Below are 27,509 nucleotides of genomic sequence, written 5' to 3'. Positions count from 1 at the left end.
ATGAGCTGTGATTGTGCCACTGTATTCCAACCTGGGTGACAGAATAAGACCCCCAACTCAAAAATAAAAATAAATAAATAAGTAAATAGGTGAAAAGATATTCCAAAATGTCAATAGTAGTTGTCTCTAGGTGGTGAGAGTAGGGATAATTTTAACCTCCCTATTTGTTAATTTGTAAATGAACATTTACTACATCATTATAAAAAGGACTTTAAAACTATATGCTGTTATTTACAATAGCAAAAACATGAAACCAACCGTGCTGCCCGTTGAAAGAGGACTGGATAAAAAATGTACATATACACGATGGAAAATTACACAGCCATAAAGATGGACAAAATTATGAACTTCGCAGCAACTTGGATGGACTTTGAAGCTATAATACTGAGAGATCTATCACAGAAACATGTTCTCACTCATAAGCGGACCTTGAACAACTATCATACTATAAGAAAAGGATTGGCAGTAGTGAGAAACTGCTAGGGGAGGGGGCAGGGACACCTTATCAACAAGGGTGCCTGCATAATGAACATTTGTATACCTAACCCTGAATTGACCCCACATATTTAAAATTAAAAATTTTTTTTAAACTATGCTATATGTGTAAATGTGTATGTTGCTACTGTAAAGACATTCCCTCACTCCTCTTGACCTCAGTGCATGAGGCTCTTGCTTCGTAATTTTAGGCCTCCTAAGAAAGTCTTTGGGGTTTCAGCGGGCAGAACACTCAAGGAGGAGTGAGAGGCTCCTCCCATTTCTCCCAGCCAACACCAACTCTTCTGACTGCCTCCTAGCACACAATCAAGGGAGAAAACTGCTCTGTCCAAGGGATGGTGCCAAGAGCAAAAACAAAGGTAAGGATGATCGCTGGGGAAGGCTGGGAACTCTGGCTGGAGATTTGGCTTTTCTACCTAGTATACTATGTTATTGAATAGCTGGGCTTTGTTAAATGGGTTGCTTTTAAATGTTAAACCAAGATGTTGTAAACAAGGTTTGCATCAAAGTCCATAAAACAACTCAGCTTATCTCAAGGGAAGAGGAGCCTGGGATTTGACGAGCACTTGATTCAGTTCGTGCTGCTTATTCAGTTACCACTGCTCCAGTGTTTAAAGCCAGTTACCTGACCACACCCTAAGAATTATCTCGCCTTTTGTCCCAGTTAAGCCATATTGATTGATCAACACCTCAACAGGAAACCATGGCAAAGAAGGTGGCAGTGATCGGAGCTGGGGTCAGTGGCCTGATCTCTCTGAAGGGCTGTGTGGACGAGGGGCTCGAGCCCACTTGCTTTGAGAGAACGGAAGATATTAGAGGGCTGTGGAGGTTCACAGTGAGATTTTCTCGGGTCTTTAACAGGTTGTGCTGCTATTTCTGGGTAAATCATAGTTACTGATGGGCCCTGTTGAGGGATTTCTTAAGCGACTTTGATCAGATTTTATTTTAATTATTTATGCAGCTGCACAGAAACCAAAAGCATAGGCTGACACCTCTTCCCAGGCCAACACTTTCCCAGCCCAGGGGCCAACCCAGGATGTGCAGAACCCCTTCTTTTGGATCTGGCAGCCCAGATTTTTGTCATTCTCTAATATACTAGTTAGAAAATATACTGAGATTAGAGAACACTTGACAAAAACAGAAGCAGCGGGAATTCTTTTCAGGACACCCTCTCTGTTTTAGTCACTGAGCCAATACTTCTTCAGAGTGTGTTCTTATCACTATTTACTTTTCTCAGACAACCAATGTTTGTTTGCTGAGCTCTATGGTGACACTCCGGCATAACTGCTATGATACTGCTCATTAAATATGTCTTACTAATTACATTTATTCTGCTAACTGGTCAAACCCCAACATTGATAATCCTAGCTGTCCTGCAGAATTTGTATAAAAATCAGAAATATGGATAGATAGATAGTTATAAAGATTTATAATTATTCCATCTCACAACTTTTGGTCATATGGTCATATTTTTGTAACATTAGGTTCCTTAAATGCACATGGCCTTTGACTAGATATTAGCTTGCTACCTCCTACCTGTAAGATCTTGAGCAAGTCATTTGCATCCTGTGCCTCAGTTTACTCAGTTGCATGAGGGATAATAACAGAAAAGTGTGGTTATCTCATAATGCCGTTTTGAAGATTAAGGGAGATAATTCATAGAAAGAACTTAGCACAGTTCTTGACTCATAATAGAGTTCAGCAAATGTTAGTACTAATAAAAACTATATATTTGATAGATAAGCAAACAAAATGAGGAAGGTTAAGTGAGCTGGCCACGGTCACACAACTGGAGGAACTGGCACTCAACCCCACGCCTATGTGACTTCTAAGCAGCTAAGCCCTGATTTATACCCATGACTTCACTTGCATTCTGGCTCAAAAAGATTAAACAAAATTTTTTGTTTTGTTTTTGTCAGATTCTTTCCATAGCCATAAACAAAAGTGTAAATTCAGAACTAAAGAGCAATCAATTTAGGAATAGGTATCAGGTATATCTAAGTGAAGCATTAAAACACATAAGAAAATCTAGATGGAAACTCTGGAAAAGCAGACTTTCATATCAACAGAAACCATCGAAAGGGCTCTCCTCCATGGCTGACCAGGTATGGGGATAACAAAGCCATCTAGCACATGTGCTTTGCCATTTCCAACTGAATCTCATGCCTAAAGGGATTTTTTAAAATATTAAGTGTTTCAAGTGTAGGTGACCATAGACCACACCTAGAGGGGTTCTTGAAGGATTTTGATTCCTGTGCACTAGCCCAGACCTACTGAATCAAATCTTCTGAGGATTTTTTTTTTTTTTTTGAGTTGGAGTCTCACTCTGTCACCCAGACTGGAGTACAGTGGCTGCTCTCGGCCACCGCAGCCTCGACCTGCTGGGCTCTGGTGATCCTTCCAGGCCTCAGCCTTCCGAATACCCGGAATTACAGGTGCGCACTACCACGCCCGGCTGATTTTTTGATTTATTGTAGAGATGAGGTCTCACTGCCCAGGCGGGTCTCGAACCCGCGGGCTCAGGCAATCCACTCACCTCAGCCTCCCAAAAGCGTGGGATTACAGGCTGAGCCACTGAGCCTTCTGAGGATTTTAATAAGAGTTTCAAATGAATCCTATGATGAGACAAGATTGGCAATCATTGCATAAATACCAAATAAGGAAATTATTCATTCAACAGCCCAAACACACTCAGGGTTAATGATGGAGAAGGAAGAAGTCAATCCAATATGAGACAAGTAGCTTTACAGAAAGGAAAAACTGGAAAAACAGCTTGAATCATGTTCGTTTCTTACTAACTATTCTTTAGAATCATTATAGCTTTTCCTGAGAGAGTAATATAATATGGTGATCATTCTTGTCTTAACTAAAGATACTTTTGTCTACTTTAGGTTCACATATAAATTTCAGTTTGGATTTGTTTGGTCCCCAGGTAGATTTTTAACTTAAGAAAGAAATGTAGAAATTACAGTTGTTCCTCTTAAATGTAGGAGATTGGTTCCAGGAAGACCAAAATCCACACAGAGGCAAGTCCTGCACAGGGAACATGCCTGTAGGAAAAGATGGTCACCTTGTATACGTGGCTTTCATATCCTGAAAGTACTGTCTTTTCCATCCACGTTTGTTTGAAAAAATCCACATATAAAATTAGCCCATGCAGGTCAAACCCCTGTTGTTGAAGGGTCAACTGCATAACAAATTTCTGTTTAATAAGTTTAATAATAAATTTGTAGCTATTTTGTTTGATTAACTGATTTGGGATCTACTGTTTAAGAACCAAATATCCTTTATTTGGTTAGCATTATTATCAGCAAAAAAGGTGAGAGTTATTTTGAGTGGTCTGTCAAAAGTATGATTTGGTGAATCCAGGAAGCTACTTTTTGTCCCCAAATATTTCTCTTATTGCCATTGACTAAAATTTCGGCATTAGATATACCTTCCTGTGGTATCTCTATGCTAGAAAAGTTAATTTAAAATCAGAATTAAGTCTTACTGGATATTTAAGGGTTAAGTGGGTAGCTCTGGCCAGCAACATCTCATTTTTCTTCACAATACCCCTAGGCAGTAGGTATTTCAACGATCCTCATTTGCATGTTAAAGAAACTGAGGATTGGGATAAATAATTTGCCAAGATGGTGGTAAAAGAACAAAAATGGAGGTCTGTACAAGTCCTGTGCCCTCACACTTAATAACCTCACTGAAGTATTGAGAAAGGAAAGCAGGGTCTTCCTTCAGCCTCTTACCTTCTCTGCCTTCTCTATTGCTCTTAATACCTCATATTCAGAGGGAAGTTACCAATATGCATTGCTTTTGTTTGCTAGTTTGCTTTTAATATTTGGATCTCCTCTTTTGCCAGCTATGTATGATCAGTTATTTTAACTAATCTTCGTATATTAGCCCTTAGTCTTTTCTCTAGGTTCAAATTTAATTTTCTTTCTTAAAATGTGACTCCCCCAAGATTCAATATTCCAGACAAATTTATTTTATCAACATATTTTTTTTGTAAAACCAAAGAGGTTCTAGGCACTGCATTAGACAATGGAGAATGAATCAGACACAATCACTACTCTCAATGAATTTATAATCAACTGATTTGACAATGACTCACCTTGGCTTACCCTGCACTTGGCCTGGATGCTACACCTCTCCTAAAATGCTTCAAGATTGTATTAGCTTTTCCTGCATTCACAAACAAAAACTACCATTTGTATAATTATTTTTGCACTATCTCTTTTTATATTCACAATAACCTACTACACTGGTCATTATTAATTCCAACTGAACTGTGAGAAAGTTCAGGCAAGTGGCTTGCCCATGACTTATAAGTGGTAGGTGAGGATCGTAGAACCAGTCACAGTATTGAGCTTAACTGTACATGAGTTCACCATCATGTCTCCTTTCACATCATTCATACCAATCTGAGACTAATTCAAACCCTGGGAACGTTTTTATCTGAGCCATTGGGAACCAGGTCACTATTACCCTATCTTCGTGAAACTGATTTTTCAACTCTATTTATAAGAATTCACATTTATATATATTAAACATTATTTAGGTGGTTTCATCCTTAGTTGGGGAAAATGTATTTGAAATTTCAATCATCTGTCATTTTTTCTTTGCCTCCCTGCTTTGAGTATGCACAAACTTGGTCATCTCTATTCATCTACATCAACGTTATTGATCAAAATGTTCATCATAGGAAGGTAAAAATGTAAAACAGCTGTCTGGGATATCATGTGGTGCCATCTCCACACTAACCTAAGCATCCACTCCATCTGTTTTTCTATCCCTCACAACCTCTCTTCCTTTTTAATTGGCATGTGTTTATCAACAGCACATTCTGTTCTCTTAGAGTATAACATCATACAGAACTAGCTTAGAAAAAACAGTCATTTCCTTTCCAGAAGAGATAGCCGTCTTACCCTTGTTTTACTTGCAGACGTTTTCTTAGATAAGCTTATCCAATGAATCTACCATAGCACAGCAATTTTCCAGCAATCAAATATTAAATACCATGGTCCTTTAGACCTCTTCACCAATAGTCTAAGATATACTTTAATTAATTCTCTATAATATTTTTAAAGAAGAAATGTTTTCATGCATAGAACAGAAAAAAGTTTGTGGCATCCTATCAGCAAAACAATTTATTTATTCCCATCATGCTACTGAATGCCCATTTTAGTATCACTAAACCCTATTTGCAGTGATGAAAAAATGCTTCTGATTAACATTACTCATTCTTTTGTTCATTCAACAAGTATATTGACTGACTGCCTACTATGCCCCTGATGTATACTATGTGCTCAAAATACAGAAATGCACAGTCCTTGCTGTCAACGGGGAAGAATACAAAAGAAAATATACATCAGAATGCAGTTTTATAAGGGCTGAAACACTAAGTATTAATGAAGCGCAAAACCTCACTAGCAGAGCACAGGGCAGACTTTCTCAAGGGCTGATGCTGTTTTGCATATTTGTCTTGACAATGAGTAGAGATCAGGCATGTGAATATGGAGAAACCAGGTTCCAGGCAGAGCAAATGGCATATGCAGAAATATAGAAGCTTAAGAACCAAATGCACTTAGAAACTAGAAAGTCACATGATACAACTGGAATGAAGCATGCAGGTTGGTGAATGATGACTAATAAGGCTAGAGGGAATAATCAGAATTTGATCATGAGGAGATTGTGCCCAGTGTAAATGAGTACATCCTCTGCCCTGAAGGCAATAGAGGAAGTGGTCAACACCTGAGTTTAATTAAGAGGCTCTTTGTGATCAAGGCCAGTGATCTGGGAGGTACCACCCTAAGGGAAAGACAACAAAATGTTGCAATACTTTAACAGACATGGCAGTTCACAAAGCTCATTACTCGTCAGAGTCAGCTGGAGAGCACTTCTAAATTGCCTAACTTGGGCCCTTACCAGGTCAACTCAGATTTTATATTTTCCAAAGTTCTCTGAATTCTTCTAATGCAACTGGTCCATTGTCTCGCATCTGGGAATCAGAATTTTGCCTCTAATTGTAGGTCAAAGAAGTAAGGAGAGTTTGATCATGTTCAATTCAAGTAATGAAACAAATAGATGTAAGGTCTGTCTGAAAGAGTGAAAAGATAAAATGATAGAATACTTTTTAAAGAAATGCAATTTTATTATTTCCAACTGCTTATAGCCATGAAAGCAAAGTACTGATTGGTAAAGCTCAGTATAATAATGTTTCCTAAAGAAAAAGGTTAATGTGTAAGTTTTTGTAATTCACATTTACAAGTGAATCTATTTTTTGTTTTTGTTTGCATCTTTGAGATTAGGTATTACCCTCACAATCTCCCTTAAACATGGTTTAGTTTTTACAACCTTCTTATTTTCATAGAGTCAAACATAAACTTGAGTCCAGCCCATGATCAAAACATTACAAATTCTTGATACTATCAGTTTCAATTTAAATTTTTTTTTAAATCATGAATTCTAAACTAGTGCTATCTGAACTAACTCGGTTTTGATACAGTTTTCTGATATTCTGATTTTTTTTCTTTTTTAGTCTGAGCCTCATTTTGTTACCCAGGCTGTAGTACAGTGGCATGATCATGGTTCACCACAGCCTTGGTCTCCTGGGCTCGGGTGATCCTCCCACCTCAGTCTCTCGAGTAGCTGGATCTCCAGGAATGCATTACCATGCCTAGCTAATTTTTTAAATCTTTTTTGTAGAAATGAGGTCTCACTGTATTGTCCAGGCTTGTCTAGAATTCCTGGGCTCAAAAAATCCTCCTACCTTGGCCTCCCAAAGTGCTGGGCTTACAGGTGTGAGCCTATACACCAAGACTTGAAAATTCTATATTAGAAGAAATCTCTATTATAGATCATTTGTCTTAAATAAGTGAATTGTAGCAAATTCTATCAATAAGGAAATTCAGACTATCTCCAAAACCCAAGCACATTTTACTTCAATACAGTGATAAGCTCCATGAGGATAGAAACTAAGTTTGTCCTGTTTGCATCTTATCTCTAACTCCAGGCTTAGAACCTAGGCAGGACAAACATTTGATGCTTACTTGTCTATTAAGTCAAACATCTTCCTTTCATAATGCTGGGAAAATTAAGCCAATTTTACCCAGATTAGTCTAAATACATAGAAATCTACTTCAGCCAACTAAATGAAGAAAGAAGCACCTATAAAGACAAAGCTTTATTTCAACAGCTGTCTACCAACCAATCCAGCAATAAAGATTATCACTTGGTCTTCAGAAAAACAACTGTGGTGTCATTATTGTTTGCTGATAAACCTCACAAGTAAAGCCCCCAAAGGAGAAATTTCCTTGGCCCTAAAATTACTATTACTAAAATTACCAGTTCTTCTCATGACTCAAAATTCCCTTAGAATTGACTTGACAGAGAGGCCCACCACATTTTAAAGCCAATTTATTCGGTGCTAAAAAACGAACATTCTGGCTACAGTACAACAGTACTGGTTTAACTAATTCAAAACCATGGCTGGTTTGATAAATGTAACTCTGGTGGCCGGTCATAATAGAAAAGAAGCAAGAAATATGGAACACTTATTTGGAGCCAGACATTGTGCTCAGCACTTCATCTAATCAAATTAAAGCCTCAAAGCAATTATTTGATGTTGGAGTTATTAACGAGTCAATTTTACAGGGGGAAATGAGGAAAAGAACTTATGTAACATGTTCCTGGTTACAAAGTCACTGAAAGTGGCAGAATCAGGGTATCAACCCAGTAAGTCTGACTCCAGAGTCCTCATGTCTCTCGCTACTCTGTACTATCTTGAGAAAAATTAGTATTTCTTTGCTTCATGAAATATTTCCTATTTTAAGAACTTGGTTGGATAAGAAACTCAGACATGGTTTGCCAAGGACATTGCATTCAATCATGCTGAAATACCCAGAAAGAGTTTACACATCATTTGACTTTACTATTATGCAATTTGAAGCTAGTGTTTGAAAATAAAACTCATCCAGAGTTTTCCCTGTGTTCATGTCTAACTCCAAAGGTCAAGCCTCTTCTGCTAGTCTAGGCTGCCTCTCTCAGTGTTGTCAAGAATCTATAGAGCCTTAATCTAAATATCTGTCAGGAAAGTAATGATGTGCTATGCATAATAATGAGAAAGGAACATGTATAACTGAGTTATTGTGGTGTCTGGAATAGAAGTAAATATTTACTTTCCTTATTTTAGCACTCTCTGGAAAAGACTATGGTCTTGTTTATGGAAGATTAAGTAATTTATTTCAATTAATGACTACAAGCTTTCCATCTCTTTCCACCTGCCCCAGTGCTTAGTCAAAATAGCAACTACTATTTCCCTGGATTATGCCTTAGTCTCTGCATATGCAGAAGCATCTATAGAAGAGGTCTTGAGTAGCATTATTTGAATTTTCTTATAAAAACCTCTTTGAGAATATGCTGATTTCAGGGACACTGAATCACCACTCTTGGCTCTTTTCATGATTTAGCATAAAGGACATTACGCAAAGCACTACTTGCAAAGGAAATTATAAACTCAACCACAGCATGTGCTGCCTCGGGTTTTACCAAAACACACTTGCTAACAATAAGATTCAAGTTTGATATTTGAGTGGTGTCATGCTGCTCACCTTTGACACTTGAAGAAGGTTGATTTGTATAAAGCATACAGTGAAGGCAAAGAAATTCAAATCGAGATGTGAAAATTCCTTGCCCCCCAAAGTACTCATTTTACTTGAAAGTCTCTATTATGTTCTCTGACCAGTGTTCCTGTGTTTACTGTTTTCTAAAGGGGTCAAGGATGTGTATAGCCTTCCCAGGGAAACTTAGGAAGTAAGTTGGTTGTCACAAAGACTGACATTAAATAGGTGAAGAGTTTTTGGGATGCTAAATGTCCTGCAGCGTGCCAAAGAATTGTCCCTATCCCCAATTCCACCAATGCTAACAACAGTGAACAACACTGGCAGGCAACAAATGTTTCCTGTCATACAGAATGCTGGAGCACATACAATGCAGTTCATCACCTAAACACGTTATCCTACTACATACTACATGGTATTCATACTACAAGTGCCACAATGAAAGACAAGTGCATCACTCAGGGCTAGATGTGAGAAAAGGAGTAGGAAACCAAATAATGTTTCATGCATAATCATCACTAATTTTTTGTTTGTTTTGTTGTTGTTGTTTTGGTTTTTTATAGAAAGTAGAACTTATTGAGGGGACAGAAAAGCACCTGCGGTGGGAGGGGACCCGAGGGGGTTGTCTCATCACTAATTATTTTATTTGGTCCTTTAGGAAAATGTGGAAGAAGGCCGAGCAAGTATCTATCAATCTGTCATCACCAACACCAGCAAAGAAATGTCTTGTTTCAGTGACTTTCCAATGCCTGAAAATTTTCCAAATTTCCTGCACAATTCTATACTTCTGGAATATTTCAGGATTTTTGCCAAAAATTTTGACCTTTTAAAATATATTCAGTTCCAGGTACTGTATTTTGTGGGGAAGGGTTTTTCTGCATTAGTTCAGCTCATACTTTAAAAGAAAAGTTACTGTGACAATGAAGAAATTGTGAATAAAGTATCCCACTCTAATTCTCTGTAGAAAGATAAGGCATGGTATAAAAAACAAAAAGTAGTGTCCATTGTCCCTCATATTATAGACTGTATACATTAACCAAAGAGGGAAATCATCTGTTAAAGTGAAAGGTTTGAATTATGATGGTATTGATAGCAAAACTGCATCTAAACTTATATCTATTACCAAGTATACTCCTAGCCTAATTTCCCTTGAAAGGACATTATAAGAAAATTAAACTGCTGTTTCATTTTAACTTCTCCATAGAAGTGGGATTTCTTAGAAATATAGTGAATAAACTCACCGCTCTCTGTTCATCTCAGAATCCTGTTGAACCTATTTTTCCTTATAATTATTTTCTAGATGCAACCTCTAGCAACATAAAGATGGTCAGATCATTTTGAAATACACTTAGAATTACCCCTTCCTGTGCTTCTCTAAAACCAAAGAATCAACAACAACCAAAAATAAAACCCACAACCTTTCATTAAATATGTTGAATTTGTATCAGTAACCTACACTCTGAGAACTAGTAACTGTGTTTAGAAATTAAAATATAAATTGCATTTCTGGGTAAATAACAATCAGAGAGGCTTGTTTTTTATGTTTACTTCTTCTGAGTTGGAGTTTCACTCCATCTCTCAGGCTGGAGTGTAGTGGCACACTCATAACTACCCCAGCATCAACCTACTGGGCTCTGGCGATCCTTCTGCCTCAGCTTTCCAAGTAGCCGGAACTACAGGCGCGCGCTACAACACCCGGCTATTTTTTTTTTTAATTGTAGAGACAAGATCTCACCAAGTTGCCCAGGCTAGTCTCAAACCCTCAGGCTCAGGCAATCCACTTGCCTCAGCCTCCCAAAGTGCTGGGACTACAGGCTGAGCCACCGAGCCTGGCAGAGGCTTATATTTTAACACATCTCATCTTCTCAATAATTCTAGCTTGTATTACATTAATTTATAATAGTTATTTTGATGAAAATCTATATTTGTAAACACCATTAAAATGTCTGGTTCTTCCCGTTGCTTTCCCCCAATCCCTGGAAGATCCTTCCTATGGGTAACAGATTATTTTACCAGAAGCTTTTGTAGCTTTGTCTACTTAGCTATCAATCTACTCTACAAACATGTTACCCTTGTCTAACATGATTTATATTATCTGTTCTTTTGAAGATCATGTCAGAGTTACAAGGGAGTTGTTTCTCTTGGTTATTGTGTTACTGCTGCTATGGTTTTCTGAAGCCTGGAGAAGTATTGTGTATTGGTCTCTGAGTCGGTATACTTCATACATGTCAGGGTTCAACTCAAGAAGCAGGCAAACTGTGAATGGCCCTGTTGCTTAGAGTGCTAATGTAATCTACATTAGTACTTTTCAAACTTAACTATGCACATGAATCACCTGGAGAGCTTGTTAAAATGTGATCCTGATTTAATAGGCATAGGGTGGGGTCTGAGATTCTGCACATCTAACAAGCTCTGGGTGACAGTGAAGTTCCTTAGAGCTCATTTTGAATTGAAAGGATCTATAATACTTTAGTTAAGATACACTCTGAACTACACATCTGAAATCTTTACTCTCAGCTGACAGTAAATGCTCAGACATTTTAAAGCTCTTTCACAAGCTCTCTACTGATATTCCATAACATTTGCAAGTTAAGATAGCTTCAAAAATTACCAGCCCATCATTTTGAAAGGTATCTGAAAACTTGAAAGCATTTATAGACTTAAGCACATGCAAACAAAAGAGATGCATGTCATTCCTCTAGAAGTGTAACAAACTTTGTTTCCATTTGACATTGTTTCTTAAATACAGCAGAAACGTAACATTTATGTACACATTTTAAAATGGGCCTCCAGTGAGCTACATTTTTTAAAAAATCAATGAAGCAATAAGTTGTTTCATTTGAATGAGATCATGAACTATAGGGCTAACATGACATACTCTGTTTCAAAAATAATTAACTTTGACAACTACCATTAAATGGAGTGCTGGCCATGTGTCAGGCACTCTGCAAAGTAAAATATCTTTCCTAATATAGACTCCGCACAGAGGTGGACACATAAAAGGACCTTTAAATTCTGACTGTGCAATCACTGGAATGATTGCCATGTGTCTTATACCCTTGTCCAGATTATCAACCTAAATAACAAACATAGAGGAGCTCTCTAAGAAAAAAGATACTCACTTGGAAATAGAGCACTGTAATGTGAATGTGCACACCATAGTTAACTCTGTGCATATTAAGGGAGGCATAAGAAGACAAAGGCTTTTAAAGGGGGGGGAAATGGGGAGGATTACATAATTGTTTTGAGACAAATATCTTTGGCTACAAAGATCAATGACAAGGGTGACACCAGTTCGACTTTGGACAAGCAGTTGCTGGGCACATGTTCTTGTGAAAGTATTTTTGTGTAAGGTTACAAATGGTCTTTGTGCGAGACTGTGGTGTTTGTGAGTCTTTTTTGTTTTCAGGCATATAAGCATGACAACACTCTCTTTATGGCCTTCCTCTGCTCTATTTGTCAGGGTTTTCTTAAAACCAGCAACTTATTCAACCATTCACAGATGGGTCCTCATGCTGAGTCAGCCCCTTGCATAAAGCAACCATGGGAAGCATACGCTTGCCCTGTCAAGGTCCATGCTGTGCCAGGGTAATTTCCCATGATGCCTTCTCTGTGTTTGTTCAAGACAACCGTCCTTAGTGTGAAAAAATGCTCAGATTTTTCATCCTCTGGCCAATGGAAGGTCTTCACCCAGAGCAACGGCAAGCAGCAGAGTGCCATCTTTGATGCAGTCATGGTTTGCAGTGGCCACCAAATCCTGCCGCACATCCCACTGAAATCATTTCCAGGTGAGACCTGTGAAGATTTCCAGCTTTATAAAAGAGGTTTCCAGGTGCTTTATTTGCAGTGTAGATTGACAAGATTCACTGCTGCAACTTGGGCATATGTCAAGATTGAGATAGAGCTGGAAAGATAAAAGACTGCAAATACTATCTTTGTTTCTATAGACCACTTTGGGTCTTCACTACAAAGAGAGCTCAGGTAACTTCCTCCAAAGTCACTAAGTCTTCTCCAGAATTTCAGAGAATTCTCATCCAAACTGGTTCTGTGTGAAGAGGTCCTTTGACCTTCCAAACACCTGCTACATCCTTGGAGCCTTTTCCATAGAGTCATGCTCACGGAAGGGGTTACTAGGGAGAGTTTTTGGAAATAAAGGCTCCTGCAGGTTAGTGATGCAAAGAGGAGTGAGTGCAGGAATAGAACCCTGCATCTGTCAGTTCTGGTGCCCTCCAGCCCTTCCCTCAAAGAGCATACTTCCTTCCCTACTTTCAGGATAACATTTAATACAGTGGTTCACACTAAAATACAGCCTCATCTAGAATCACCTGTGGAGCTTCTCAAGCCCTGAAGACTGGGGTCCCAACCCCAAAGACTCAAATGCTATGGGATAGGGCCAGATCAATTCAAACTTACTCAAGTGATATTAATATACATCCAGGATTGAGATTAATCTAAAGTAATGGTTTCTAAATAGAACTACCGGGAAAGCTTTTCAAAGCACAAATTGCCAGGCTCCATCCCCAGTACTTCTGATTCAGTAGGTGCTATGGTTCGAATGTTTGTCCCCTCCAAAACTCCTGTTGAGGCAGTATAGAGAGGTGGGGCCTTTAAGAGGTGTTTGGGTCATGAGTACTCTGCCCTCATGAATGGATTAGTTCATTGCTGGATTAATGAATCAATGGGTTATCATGTGAGTGGAACCAGAGGCTTTATAAGAAGAGGAAGAGAGGCCTGAGCATAGCACATTAGCACACTCAGCCCCTTCACCATTTGATACCCTGGGCCATTAGCAAGAAGACTTTCATCAGATGCCTCCAACTTCTCAGCCTCCAAAACTGTAAGAAATAAATTATTTTCCTTATAAAATATCCAGTTTCAGATATCCTATTAAAAACAATAGAAATACAGTTGTGGTGGCTTACACCTGTAATTCCAGCACTTTGGGAGACGGAGGCAGGAAGACCACTTGAGCCCAGGAGTTTGAGACCAGCCTGGACAACATAGCAAGACCCCCCATCTCTACAAGTTAAAAAATAATTAAATTAAAGTTTTTAAAAATAGAAAATGACCTATGACAACAGGTCTAAGCATGAAGCTGAGAATTTGCATTTTTTGCAAGTTCCCAGGTGATGCCGATTTTGCTGGCCCCAGGACCACACACTCTGAGAACCAATAATCTAAAGACTATTTCAAGCAACCCCACCATCAATGGCAAATACCTTAATAAGGTCATGTGTTCCCAGGAAATGTAAAAGGGGTAACTAGGAAAGGATACAGAAAGGCTGATCTGCAATTAAACACCACGAAGTCACTGACTGCCACATGAAAACCATCTCTCAACTTTTATGTGCCTGTGTTTTTAGTTTATTTTAGTTTTTTGTTTACATTTGCAAAATAAGAATTCTAAATATTATTCTAACTATTACACAATTACAATGATAGGACTTCATAATGTGTTTAAGAAATTTTTTTTGTGTCGACTATGTGACATTAAAGTGTCATTTTACAGTCCAAAATAGTATAACGGGCACTCAGAAATCAGCATCCAACCCTGCTCTGTTCATTAACCTTTGTCTTGTGAATCTGTAAGCTGCAGCCTCTGAAATCCATGCCCTTGGTTCCGTACCATGTGCACGGTACCCAATTTTACTTATGCGTTTCACACCTTGAGTTTGTCATTGACCTTGCTCCTGTAACTCCCATTACAGGGGAGGAGGCCAAAAAAATGAACGACTCCAGAAAGAAAAAACTGGCAATGCAGTGTCCTTGGAATTAGCTTGACATGGTTGCCTAGAAGCCCACAGCCATATCTCTTCTTCCCCCTGCAGGTATCGAGAGGTTCAAAGGCCAGTATTTACACAGCTGCCAATACAAGCACCCAGGTGAATTAGAGGGGAAGCGCATACTGGTGATAGGAATAGGAAACTCGGCCTGCGATATTGCTGTTGAGCTGAGTAAGAAGGCTGCTCAGGTGTGATTCTCTCTGCTGACTTTGGACAGGGGAAAGGAAAGAGGAGGCGTCTGTGGGGAACTCTCACTGTGTACACAAGGCTCCAGGACTCACCAACTGGTTGGCTGGTGGCCCAGTGGGGTATCATGGAAAATATGGAAGTCTAGAAGCCAGTTTACCCAGCTCTGTCACTACCCAGACAGTCACTTCTCTGGGTGATGATTCCCTCATTTTTTAAGTGGAAAAGTTTCAATCAGATGATTTTCAATACAAGAGGCCTTGTTTCTCCCGAGGGGGCTTAATGAGAAGTTGATCTGATTTTTGGGGGTGCCTTTTAGAAATGTAGTGCATTTTTGAGTTATATTTGAAGTCTGGATAATCCTGTTTCCTAAGTATCATGAAAAGAAAGATAAGTAGAGGGTAAGACTCTGACCCAAGATCATAGATATTCAAGTGCTCCCTGGGGCCTCCCAACCTCTGTCGTCTTTGCACTTGCTCAAAAATTATGCCAACTGAGAGTCAAGCATTACAAGATGTAGATGGTGCTGACAGAGATAGTCAGGAATGACAGAACAACTCCTTCTGGAAGGACAGACCTAGGCAAAGAAAGCAAAATATCTATGGCTTCTCTCCCAAAGCATTCTTTCTCAACAAGGCCTGAACCAAACACCCAATCCCTCTGGCACCCACCGCCTCCACCTGGTTCTCTGGCTACACAGGGCTAACCATGGCCATGTCCACAGCCAGCAAACCTTTCACACTCTCAGGGCTGGAGACACCCAGCAGCAAGCATGATAAGCAAACATGAGGCTTGCCCAGAAGGTTAATGACGGGGTTACACTGGGCCTTGTCAAAGTCACTTAAATTAGCCAATGTTGGTCAGAGCCAGCCTGGAAACATAGACGATCACTAACACCCGAAGGAGACTTACTAGACCCAAGAAGTCTTCACCTTTTGTATGAAAAGAAACCATCAAAGCTTTAAGACCTTGCTGTGAAGAACACATGAGGAGGCAGGAACCATGAAAGCTTTTGAGCAGAGCAGAACAGGGAAGTGGGAGGCCCAAGCTCCATGCTTTCACATGAGAGAATACCTGCAAAGCTGAGGAAGGGGCTTAACGGGGCCAGGTGAGCAGAGTGGACATAACAGTCCAGACTACCACACATCGTCAGGACAGTGATCTGGACTGAACACATGTTCAAAAGAGATCAAGGTGTGGACTGCAGGAGGCAGTTCCTCATATGGTCTTGCCATGTAAAAAGCCTGCTTACGGTGCCACATTCAATATTAAGACACTACTTGGGGCCAGGCGTGGTGGTTCAAACCTGTAATCCCCGCTCTTTGGGAAGTCAAGGTGAGTGAATTGCCTGAGCCCACAGGTTCAAGAACAACCTGGGCAACTTGACGAGACCTCATCTCTACAATAAATCAAAAAATTAGTCAGGCGTGGTAGCATACACCTGTAGTTCCAGCTACTTGGAAGACTGAAGTGGAAGGATCACCTGAGCCCAACAAGTCAACACTGGGGTGGCCATGAATGTGCCACTGCACTCCAACCTGGGTGACAGAGTGAGACTCCAGCTCAAAAAACAAACAAACAAAAAGAAGCTACTTGGCAGGAAGCGAGAGGGTTAAGCCCAGGAGTTCGAGACCAGTCTGGGCAACATAGTAATACCTCATCTCTACAAAAATCAAAAAATTAACCAGGTGTGGTGGCAGGCACTTGTAGTCCCAGCTACTTGGGAAACTGAGGCAGCAGGATCATCTGAGCCCAGTAAGTCAAGGTTGTGGTGAGCCATGATCATGCCACTACACTCCAGCCTGGACAACAGAGTGAGACTCCAAAACTCAAAAAATAACATAAGAAAGAATTACCTTGGCTATATTTCTGTACCTTACAGCTCCTTAAACAATCTTTTACAGTGTTTCACTGAGATTTATTAGATTTATAACATAAAGCTATAATTATGATAAAGCCTTTTACACAGAGTATATACTATCAAGTGTTCTGTGAGGAGACTTACCAGAGATTTTATAGGAGCTATGTATATAAGGACAGAAGAAGGTGCATCTGCAAAGCTTGAAATTACAACCTGAACTCACCAAAACCCTGAGTGTGTTCTGTTCTGTCAAACCTGCTCTGTACTCTGTGCTCACCTCCATAGGATACAGCGCCCTCTATCACAATCCGAAAGATGCTATGCGATGGTGCTGCATCATCCACACAGTTCCCAGTCAAACTTCTTTCCTTGGCGTCAAACTTCTTTCCTTGGCTTAAGCATGTATCTCAGAGAAAGCAGCCTGAGCCCAGATAAATCCTCACACATCTCTCATGGTTGCAGCCAGTGGAGCTAGCCAGGGCAGACTCCCCTGCGATAGAGAAGGTCACAACAGAGAGCAAGCAAAGCAGGCAGAGCATCCCATCTGAAACATGGACTGATCCCTAAGGAAGAAGCACTGAAAAGAGACATTAACAGCAATATTTAAGTGTAGCATCTAAACCTAATCACGGTATTGCCAGTACAGCATAAGGGCAACAACAGGAAAAATTTCAGGACACAAATAGATATTACACTCAGACCAGCAATACAAGAATACAAGAATATTTGTTCTAGGTGCTACTTCACAAGCGAAGGGGTTCAGAACTTTCCCCCACAACATTCACTCCAGATGTGAGGCACTGTATGAAACCCCCTCCTCCAGCCTAAATTTACAAAATATTAACAGCTAACAGTGCTCATCACTTGCTAGGCAATACTTTTGTACTTTGTACATATCACCTCGCATAATCTTCACAATAATGCCACGAGATAGGTTCTGTTTCTATCTTCACTTTACAGAGAGAGAAACTGAGGAACAAAAGAGATTTGAAATAGCTCACCCAGGGCAATACAGCTGGTAAGTAGTGGGACAGGGATTCAAATCCAAATAGTCTAGACTCAGAGTCCATGATCTTAACCTCTTAAGTGAATCGCTTTCCTTGCAAGTGTTTGTCAAGTATAGCCCTGAACTGCAGAACTCATAGAATGCATGAAACAATTTGAGAAACAGTTCAAATATGCACTTGGACACTGAGAAAGTAATAGTAAACAAGATAAAATACATAGTATTTGAAAAGAAATTTAAATGTACATTTTGAAAACAAGGACAATTTTAGGTTGCAAGGTAAAGAATACATCTGAAAGAGGAAATGTGCACTTTAAGAGAAAGAGAATCACAGTATAAATTCAGAGTCATGTCTAACCTTTAAAATACAGAATAATGCATATTTACGTACTTAAAATATTAAGTGTGGAAGGAAGGCGATTTCCCTTGTCATCCTCCCTCCAGGAATATACAAATGCCCACACTTATACCTGTGTGGTCATTCAGCTATGATCACACATTTCTGAGGCCTCCAATAGTTCTCCTGTACCATAAAATAAGCTTGGGTGGAGGAACTGAGAGGCAGGAGGAGCAACAAACCACAACTGTAAATATGGGAAAGACTTGTGGGTTTTGTCAATGGTATCAGCCCACAGATTTTCTCATGTCTCCATGAAGTTCTCAAGGCTTCATTGCAGTTTTCCTTGATCAGTACAAATGCTACTAGGTACCCCTGTATAAGAGGTACTTCACCTTAAGGTCAATCATCTTAAACACAGAACCTTAGTAAATTCTGGGACCACACACATAATACATCAACTACCCAGTAGATTTTTTGCAAAAGGAACTATGACCTTATTTAAACCATATCTTTTATGTTTACCAGGTTTTCATCAGTACCAGGCAAGGGTCCTGGGTCATGGGCCATATCTCTGAAGATGGCTATCCTTGGGACATAGTGTTCCACACCCGGTTTAGCTCTATGCTCAAAATGTCCTGCCACGAACAGTTCTAAAATGGATGATGGAACAACAGTTGAATCGGTGGTTAAGCCATGAAAATTATGGTCTTGAGCCTCAAAACAAGTAGAGTAATTTTACTTTTTTATGGTATACTTAATGATAAGCAAGGTTGTTCAAAGATGACTCTCTTTACAAAGATCCAAATTGCTAACATGGTGTTTCAAACTACAAACTAATAGTATAAGTATCGCATAGGTCCTGGAGTTTGAATTCCAAATTTGTTCTGTATCCCTTTAAAAAAGGACTAGAAGATGAAGCAGAAGTGTTATAATCTGCTTCTGACAGCAGAATTAGAGAAGGACTTTGTAATGCCCAGAGCTGTTCAACACTGGAAATAGCTACTTCAAGAGACTACGACCTTCCTTTCAGAGGGTTATGGAGGGAAACATGTAATTCTCCATCTAATAATTTATGTTTTCCTAGCACTATATCTTGAAGTTTCTTCCCATGGGCAACCTTTGAGAACATATTCCTTTCTTTTTGTCAAACGACAAATCTGTGTTGATCTCAAAGTTATATGTCATTGATACTGTAAACACAAGGAAACATTATGAATGCTTATTTTGCATTAGTTAATACAGGCTTCTTCCCTTTAAAAAAAAAAAAAAAAGGTGGGAGGCCAGGCATGGTGGCTCAAGTCTGTAATCCCAGCACTTTGCCCAGCTCAAGTCTGTAATCCCAGCACTTTGGGAGGCCGAGGTGAGGGGATTGCCTGAGCCCACAAGTTTGAGAACAGCCTGAGCAACTTGGCAAGACCTCATCTCTACAATAAATTAAAAAATTAGCCGGAAGTGGGAGCACATGACTGTAGCTCCGACTGCTCGGAAGGCCAAGACAGACGATCGCCAGAGCCCAGTAGGTCGACACTGGGGTGGCCGTGAGCATGCCACTGCACTCCAGCCTGAGCGATGGAGTGAGACTCCAATTCAAAAAAAAAAAAAGAAGAAGAAGAAGAATTTTAGACTTTTTTAACAAATGTCATGTGACTTCTGTATTCTGAGATCTGATACATATGCCATGTATTGTCTTATTTAAAGAAAAAAAATAAAAGAGGCCAGCAGCAGTGGCTCACACCTGTAATCTCAACACTTTGGGAGGCAGGAGAACACTTTGAGGCCAGGAGGTTGAGACCAGTCTGAGCAACAGAGAGACCTCATCTCTACAAAATTTTTTTTCCTGAAAAAAATCAGCTGGGCATGGTAACATGTGCCTGTAGTTCCAGCTACTAGACAGACTGAGGCAGAAAAATCACTTGAGTCCAAGAGTTTGAGGCTGCAGTGAGCTATAATTGTGCCACTGCACTCTAGCCTGGGTGACAGAGTGAGCTCTTATCTCAAAAAAAGAAAATGTTCTCAAATATACCCAAAAAAGGAGGCCCTGGAAATACAAACAGACTTTGCACCAACATCCAGGCTATCATAAACAGAGATTCCGTGGATATCTGGGATTGATAAATCAATCATTTCTTTAAAATATCACTAAATCTAATTTTATACCTTAATTTTGACACTTATCCCTTAATAACTTTCAAAATTAGTGGATATACAGCAATTTTTTTTTACTTAAGCAAAATAATTAAAACTGGATAACATTAAAAAGGATAGAAACAGAAATGATGTGATAACCACCAGAATACGCAGGGACTGACCACAGCACAGGCATTTTGTCTAAGCCCTAGTGGATGCTTTCTTTTTTGAAATCTCTTTCACTCACATCACCTATGTGTTTTCCCTTATTTATTGAGAAGAGATTTGTGATATAAGAAGTCAGAAAATAAGGACTGGGGTACAACAGCTAGTCTCATGCATATTTAGAAAACCCTTTTATTTTCAGAGACCCCCCAAAAAAAGTCAAGAGGGTTAAAGATTCCTCAGTAAACAATCCTTCTGAGTGTCTTTTTTCCTGTGTGTCTCAGATATCTTATGAAAGAATCTGTACTAAATGATGATCTTCCCAGTCATCTACTCTACGGAGTCATCAAAGTGAAACTGAAAATGAAAGAGCTCACAGAAACTTCTGCTATCTTTGAGGATGTTCAGTGGAGAAAGACATTGATGTCATTGTCTTTGCAATGGGATATACTTTCTCTTTTCCCTTCCTTGAAGACTCACTTGTTAAAGTAGAGAATAATATGGTCTCAGTATATAAATACATATTCCCCCCTCACCTGAAGAAGTCAACCCTTGCATGCACTGGTCTCATCCAGCCCCTAGGCTCCATCTTCCCAACTGTTGAACTTCAAGCTCGTTGGGTGATGAGAGTTTTCAAAGGTAAGTGAGTGAGTGAGTGGACAGGTGGGTAGCAAAGGGTTTCAGACCTGACGAGGTTTGCTCTATAACAAAAGTAAAGAAAAAATTTTACAACTTTGGCTGCTCTCACAAGATTAGCTTTCTTGAAAGTTAGTGAGAATTCAAAGAATAAGAGTAATACAGGAATTTAATAATAATAAACACCTGCAATCATTTCTTTAAAATATCAGGCAGTTCAGAGAATTCCAACAGGCATAAAATTAAGAACCAGTTAACCTTTCTTTTGAACCATGAGAGATCAGTTCATAAAGGAAAATATCTATGTCTCTTGTTTTTACCTATATGGTGTTTACAAATTCCTCTATGTGGAAATCAAGAGACCTGGGGCCTAATCCATATTTAACTTCGTTAGCTCCTAATACTTGAGCTGCTCAACCTACAAGTTATAAAATTAGTGGAAGATTTCTCCCTGAGCTTCTGTGCAGCACTTTCCCTCCTCAGAAGGATATTAATTTCCCTGCCTCCAGGGTTAAATTCTGTCCAACAAAAACTCATTGAATACCTAGCCTCATGCTGGAACTTGATAGGACAGGGAGAAATTTAAGCAGATCTTTTCAACATAGTATGGCAAATGCTTGTGTAGAGGAATACATAGAGTTCTTTACACAACAGAATGCAGGAAAGGCCACTTAATGGGGTGGGATAAGAGAAAGGCACACAGTCAAGGAAAACTTTCTGTATGACTGTGTTTCTCGGGGGAGGAAAGGGGACTGCCTGAGCAGAAGCACAGGGACACGCTGAATGTGGAAATTTACAAGGTATTTGACATTCCCAGCGCATGATATGTGAGGCAGAGAAGCATGAGAGATTACTCTTGGAGAAGAAGGAGGCAGGACACAAGAACTTTGTAAGACATGCTAGGAGCTTGGATTATAAAATGTGGATTAGTTCTTCCCAAATCTGTCTATACATGAAAATTATCTGGTGAACCCATAGGGAACCTGATTAAGACTGGCCAAAGGACCTGGAACTTGCATTTTCAAAAGCTCTTCAGCCAGGGGAACCAGTGAAGTGTTATGAGCAAGGAATAGGCATTATCAGACTTACACTTTAGGTAGATTATTTCAACAGTCGTGTGGAATACAGATTTGAAAGCGGGGAAAGAATAGAGGCCCAGAAACCAGAGGCTGCTGCAATAATCAATGCTAAAATATGAGGCAACCCAGGCCAGGGCAGCGAGACAAGTTAAAAAAGGCGTAAACATGGGAAACAGCAAAGGATGAAACCACATCATGATTGGTTCATTGTGGGAAAGTGAGATAAGGAGAGAGGAGTCGAGAAGGACTTGCAGACCTCTGGCACTGGAAACTGGCAGTCAGCAGTGTGGTGAACAGAGAGTGGTGTGCAGAAGACACAAGTCTGAGCAGGCAGGCTTCAATGAGGAACACAGGTTTGTACTCCTGGAATCTGAGGTGTCTGATGACCAGTCATACACAGGGGTCCTTAGCCATGTTTCAATATATCTGAAACTCAGGAACACTTGTAAGCAGGAGATGGAATCATGGGCACATGATAATGACCCTTGCACCAGTCTTCTTTCTCTGTCCCAACTGCCCTGCTCTAGTCTCTCGCCAGGCTTACTCCAACAGCCTCTTACCTGGTCTTTCTAACTTTAGGCTTGCCTCTCTGGAGTCCATTTTCCCAAAGTCAGCAGCCAGACAAGCTTCCCAGAAGGCACGTTCGATTACCTCATGCAGGAAACTCTCCCATAGATTCCTGTCAACTTTAAGACGGAGCCCATAGCACGAGGCATGGCATCCCTTCTCCAGCTTCTTCTCTTAGCCCTCTCTGCCTTGTAGTTCTTGCTATAGATTGTGCTCCTTGGGCAGCATCACATAGAACACTCTGGGGTGCCCCCCGCTGAGTTCAGCAACACAGCAGCCCCGACTGGCACAACATGGTTCGATGGCTAGAGTTTAATTTTAAGAATCAGCTACTAGGTAAAGCAATGATACCGAATCAAACTTACTACTCAAACCAACTTTTTCTTTCTTAGGCTTGTGTAGCTTGCCCTCAGAGAAGACTATGACAGCAGACGTTCTCAAGAGGAATGAAAAAAGAATTGACCTGTAAGAATACTTTTAATTTTTTTTTACATAGAGGTGTTTCTCAAAGTACAGTGATCTAACTGCTTTTAAGGACCACCTAGCTGCTTGATAAAAATGTGAATTCCTGGGCTGCAGCCCAGACTAACTGAATCAGAAGCTCTGTCGATGAAATGGAAATTTGTATTTTTATGTTATTCCCAGGTAATTCTTATACGTACTAGTTTAAGAACCAACTACTTAAAGATAGGAATTGGCTGGACTCAGTGGCTCAGGCTGTAATCCCAGCACTTTGGGAGGCTGAGGTGAGTGGATTGCCTGAGCCCACGGGTTCAAGACCAGCCCAGGCAACTTGGTGAGACCTCGTCTCTACAATTAAAAAAAAAAAATTTAACTGGGCATGGTAGCACATGCCTGTAGTTCTGGCTACTTGGAAGGCTGAGGCAGAAGGATCACTGGAGCCCAGCAGGTCGACACTGGGGTGGCCGTGAATGTGCCACTGCACTCCAAACTGGGCAACAGAGTGAGACTCCAACTCAAAAAATAAAAATATAAAACAAAATATAAATTTTAAAAAAGATAGGAATTTTTCCACATCAGAACAATTTCCTTGGCTTAGTTTCACTTTAGTGTTCTAAGGTGTCCATGTCACATCCCATATCTTCTCAGGCCATCCACATGCTGTGGGTAGAGAAAGAATGGAATAAGGGCAGTGATGATGACAGTGTCTTGAAGATCTGTGGAAAGTTAGCTGCGGGATCCTCAGCAAAATAAATTGTGAAACAGTTGGTGCAGAGTTCAAGGATTTGTACTTTGTGATGAGGTGAAGTGGGGTTCGACAGTGATCAAGCACCCTTGGAAAGTTGCTTGGGCCTTACTTACATCAAGTGTAAGGAGTTATCTCAATTTGAATTCTAGTTTGTCTCGTATTTATTACCTACTTATATGCCACCCAGACTGCCGGGTGTTTAGGAAATTAACAAACAAATATTGCATTCAACTCTGGGCAAGACACTGAGCTATGCTTTCATAGGCTTTATTTCATGAATCCCTGCAGCTGACGAGTATGTACTTGCTTGGAGTCTTACTCTTGCTTAATAAATACCAAATAATAATCACAGTTATCAACCTTGTCACATTCCTAGTGCTTCCATGAATTCATGACTGTTTATTTTGGTGCCTGTGCTCAGTCTGAGATACAGGCCTCCCAATGGGATAAATTCATACTGTCCACCACAAATTCATTCAAAATTCATTCATGTATCCACATGTCCCTTCATTCTTACCACAGCTATTGAATGCCCACTATGCTATATAATTTAGAACGTCCTGTGACTCTGCCCTGTTCACTCTCTTCACTAAGGTTTGGAGAAAGCCAGAGCCAGATATTGCAGACCAACTACATCGACTACTTGGACGAGCTTGCCTTGGAGATAGGTGCAAAATCAGACTTCTGCTCTCTCCTGTAGAAAGATCCTCAACTGACTGTGAAACTTTATTTTGGACCCTGCAATCCCTATCAGTATTGCTTGGTTGGACCTGGGCAGTGGGAAGGTACCAGGATAGCCATCATCACCCAGAAACAAAGGATATTGAAGGCTCTGAAAGATGGGCTCTGAGGGCTTCATCTAATTTCCCAGTTTCCTTCCTGCTGAAAATCCTGGGACTTCTCACTGCTCTTGTGGCCTTCCAACTTCAATGGCTCTAGTATGTCAGCATAATGCTTTTGCTTTATTATCTTGCCATTCAACACCTCTTAAGGAAAACAAAAAGGTTAAAAGAAAAAACATTAAATTCATGTTCTAAATATAGATTTTAGAGTTAGGAGAAACAAGGAAGAAGGGGAATTGTGGAGAATTAGCAGAATTAGGTCTATGTATAAAGCCAACTTACAAAATAAAATTTGTCATTAAATTCTTCTTTCAAGTCACCAGACTTTCCAAAAAGTGCAATAAAATAACACCTGCCTAGGTAGATAGTGTTGCCAACCCCAATATGCGGGAGTTGTATGGAAAAATAACAGAATTGCACAGAATAAAAAGTGAGCCCAATTGTTTAACTTATTAGACAATTTAATTGGAAGTAACTATTCAAAACTCCTGCACAACATTCCTGATGGTTTTCCCATGCAGACCCTGCTTGGTGATGAAGCTCTTAAATGTGATCTTATGTTCCATTTGCTCAGCGGGAATCACTCAAAACTACTGGAGAAAAAAATGAGAGGCCAGATTTTAAAAAGAGTGGCAATGACAGACTTTTAGAGCCTGATATTGAACACTAAGAAAATAGACACATTTCCTCTATTTTGACAGAAACACTGCTGGAAAAATAAAAAGAAGCATGCCATTATAGATAAAGTACTTATTAGCAGTTTATTTTATTCTGTATTCCTCACAAAATAATTTTAACACTTTGTGCCTAGGTTAGCAGCATCCTGCAACATGGCATTCTTATACACACGTATTCTATCCAAGTACGAATGTTAAAAACAGAGTAACTTAAGCAATTTCCTGTAAATAGACACTGTAGGTTATTTTTCTTCTTGCATCCTTTTTGCTGCATAGTGCATTGCAATTGCATGTCAGTATAGTGTCACCAAGTAATAGAATGTACTTTGAACTGTAAGATATGGCACACTCTATGAGAAGAGAGCGCACATATAAGCCCAAATATTTTGAGTGATTTTTTTTTGTTTGTTTTAACTGCTACAAATTGGAAAGACCAAAAAAAATCGAGCATTTGAAGACCCTAGAAAGTTATTTTTCTTTTCTTTTCTTTTTTTTTTTTGAGTTGGAATCTTACTCCCAGGCTGGAGTGCAGTGGCACGTTCACGGCCACCCCAGCATCGACCTGCTGGGCTCAGGTGACCCTTCTGCCTCAGCCTTCCAAGTAGCCAGAACTACAGGTATGTACTACCATGTCTGGCTAATTTTTTTAAAAATTTATTGTAGAGATGAGGTCTCGTCCAAGTTGCCCAGGCTGGTCTCAAAACTGTGGGCTCAGGCTATCCTCTCACCTTAGCCTCCCAAAGAGCTGGGATTACAAACTTGAGCCACTGAACCCAACCAAAAGTTATTTTTATAATCAACAAAAAAGATAAAATCTTTTAGTACTTCTCAGCTATTCCCTGCCATTTCCTTTTTGGAGCATGTTAAATAGACAAAAAGTAAATATTGAAGTGAAGCTATGTTTGTTACGGGATTGTGGATTAAATTAGTTGTTAAAAAAATCTGCCAGGTAACTACTCATTTACTTTACATCAAGTTGAGATCCTGATACATACATCTAAATTTTATAATTCAAGATTGCAATTAAATACTTCTAATTCCCTTGAATTACCATGATAATAAGACAACTTCATATTTTTTTTAATAAGCACATACTAAGCATTTTCTGACATTACTTCTAAACTCAGATGAAACACAAAATCCTCCCAAAATGCCTATATACTGCCCTAAAAGTTAGTGGTTGAGTTGGTGGCAAAAGCCATCACAAATTAGCATTTCCACCATAGAGTAGATACAAATAAACGAAGATAACTGCTGTTTAAACATCTAATAGATAAGAAATTAACATGAACCAACTAACTGAAGTTAGACGGTAAAAATACTACCATTCCAGTTTGAATATTTTCAATATTCAAGTTTCATATTTTCAAAATGGACAGTAATGCAGTTTCCTTATGTTCTGATGTAATTTCACTTTATGTTCTGTGCCCAGATTGCATATTTAATGTTAAAATTGGGTGGTCACTCATACATTATTAAAATACTCCAGAAAATAAGTCATGAGTGGTTAAACTCATATCATAGTTAGCCATCACAAAACATAATGGAAATAAAGGAATCAAAGAAATGGAGCCATGTAGAAGTAATAAAGAATAGAAAAGCTACCAGAACTAGTTGAACATTGGTAGACAAGCAGACCCAAGATAAAACAAATTTGCAACAGTCTTCCATTGATACAAATATGAAATGTCATGTTTTGTCCATATTAATATTGTATTCTAGATGATAACAGTTTCTGTTTCTAGTTTTTGTAAGAGACTGTCCAATACACAGGACTAGGCAGGCACTTCAGTGACAACATAAAAATTATAGTGGCTAGAAAAAATAAAAAATTACCAGCTATAAATTAATATCAATAACCAAATCTGTACCTTTGACCAGGTTACTAGAGAAGATATATGCATATATAGAAAACTAACT

At 39.4% G+C, this 27,509-nt stretch overlaps 1 protein-coding gene across 1 annotated transcript; it reads left to right on the top strand.

Annotated features, from left to right (window-relative positions):
- Positions 1–754: 754 nt before the first annotated feature.
- On the top strand, positions 755–25,009 carry LOC103263847 (dimethylaniline monooxygenase [N-oxide-forming] 2-like). The gene is given in 12 exon segments (XM_008061503.1): positions 755–854; positions 1,193–1,330; positions 9,769–9,957; positions 12,736–12,898; positions 14,939–15,081; positions 18,812–18,914; positions 18,917–19,010; positions 20,863–20,978; positions 20,981–21,217; positions 23,253–23,325; positions 24,665–24,909; positions 24,912–25,009. Coding segments are annotated over 12 exon segments (1,623 nt in total). The 5' UTR covers positions 755–830.
- The last annotated feature ends 2,500 nt before the right edge of the window (positions 25,010–27,509 follow it).

The sequence above is a fragment of the Carlito syrichta genome, unplaced genomic scaffold (assembly GCF_000164805.1).
Source record: "Carlito syrichta isolate Samal-C Ts95f unplaced genomic scaffold, Tarsius_syrichta-2.0.1 Scaffold305295, whole genome shotgun sequence".
Taxonomy (NCBI): Eukaryota; Metazoa; Chordata; class Mammalia; order Primates; family Tarsiidae; genus Carlito; species Carlito syrichta.
This window is presented reverse-complemented; position numbering and strand designations above follow the sequence as displayed.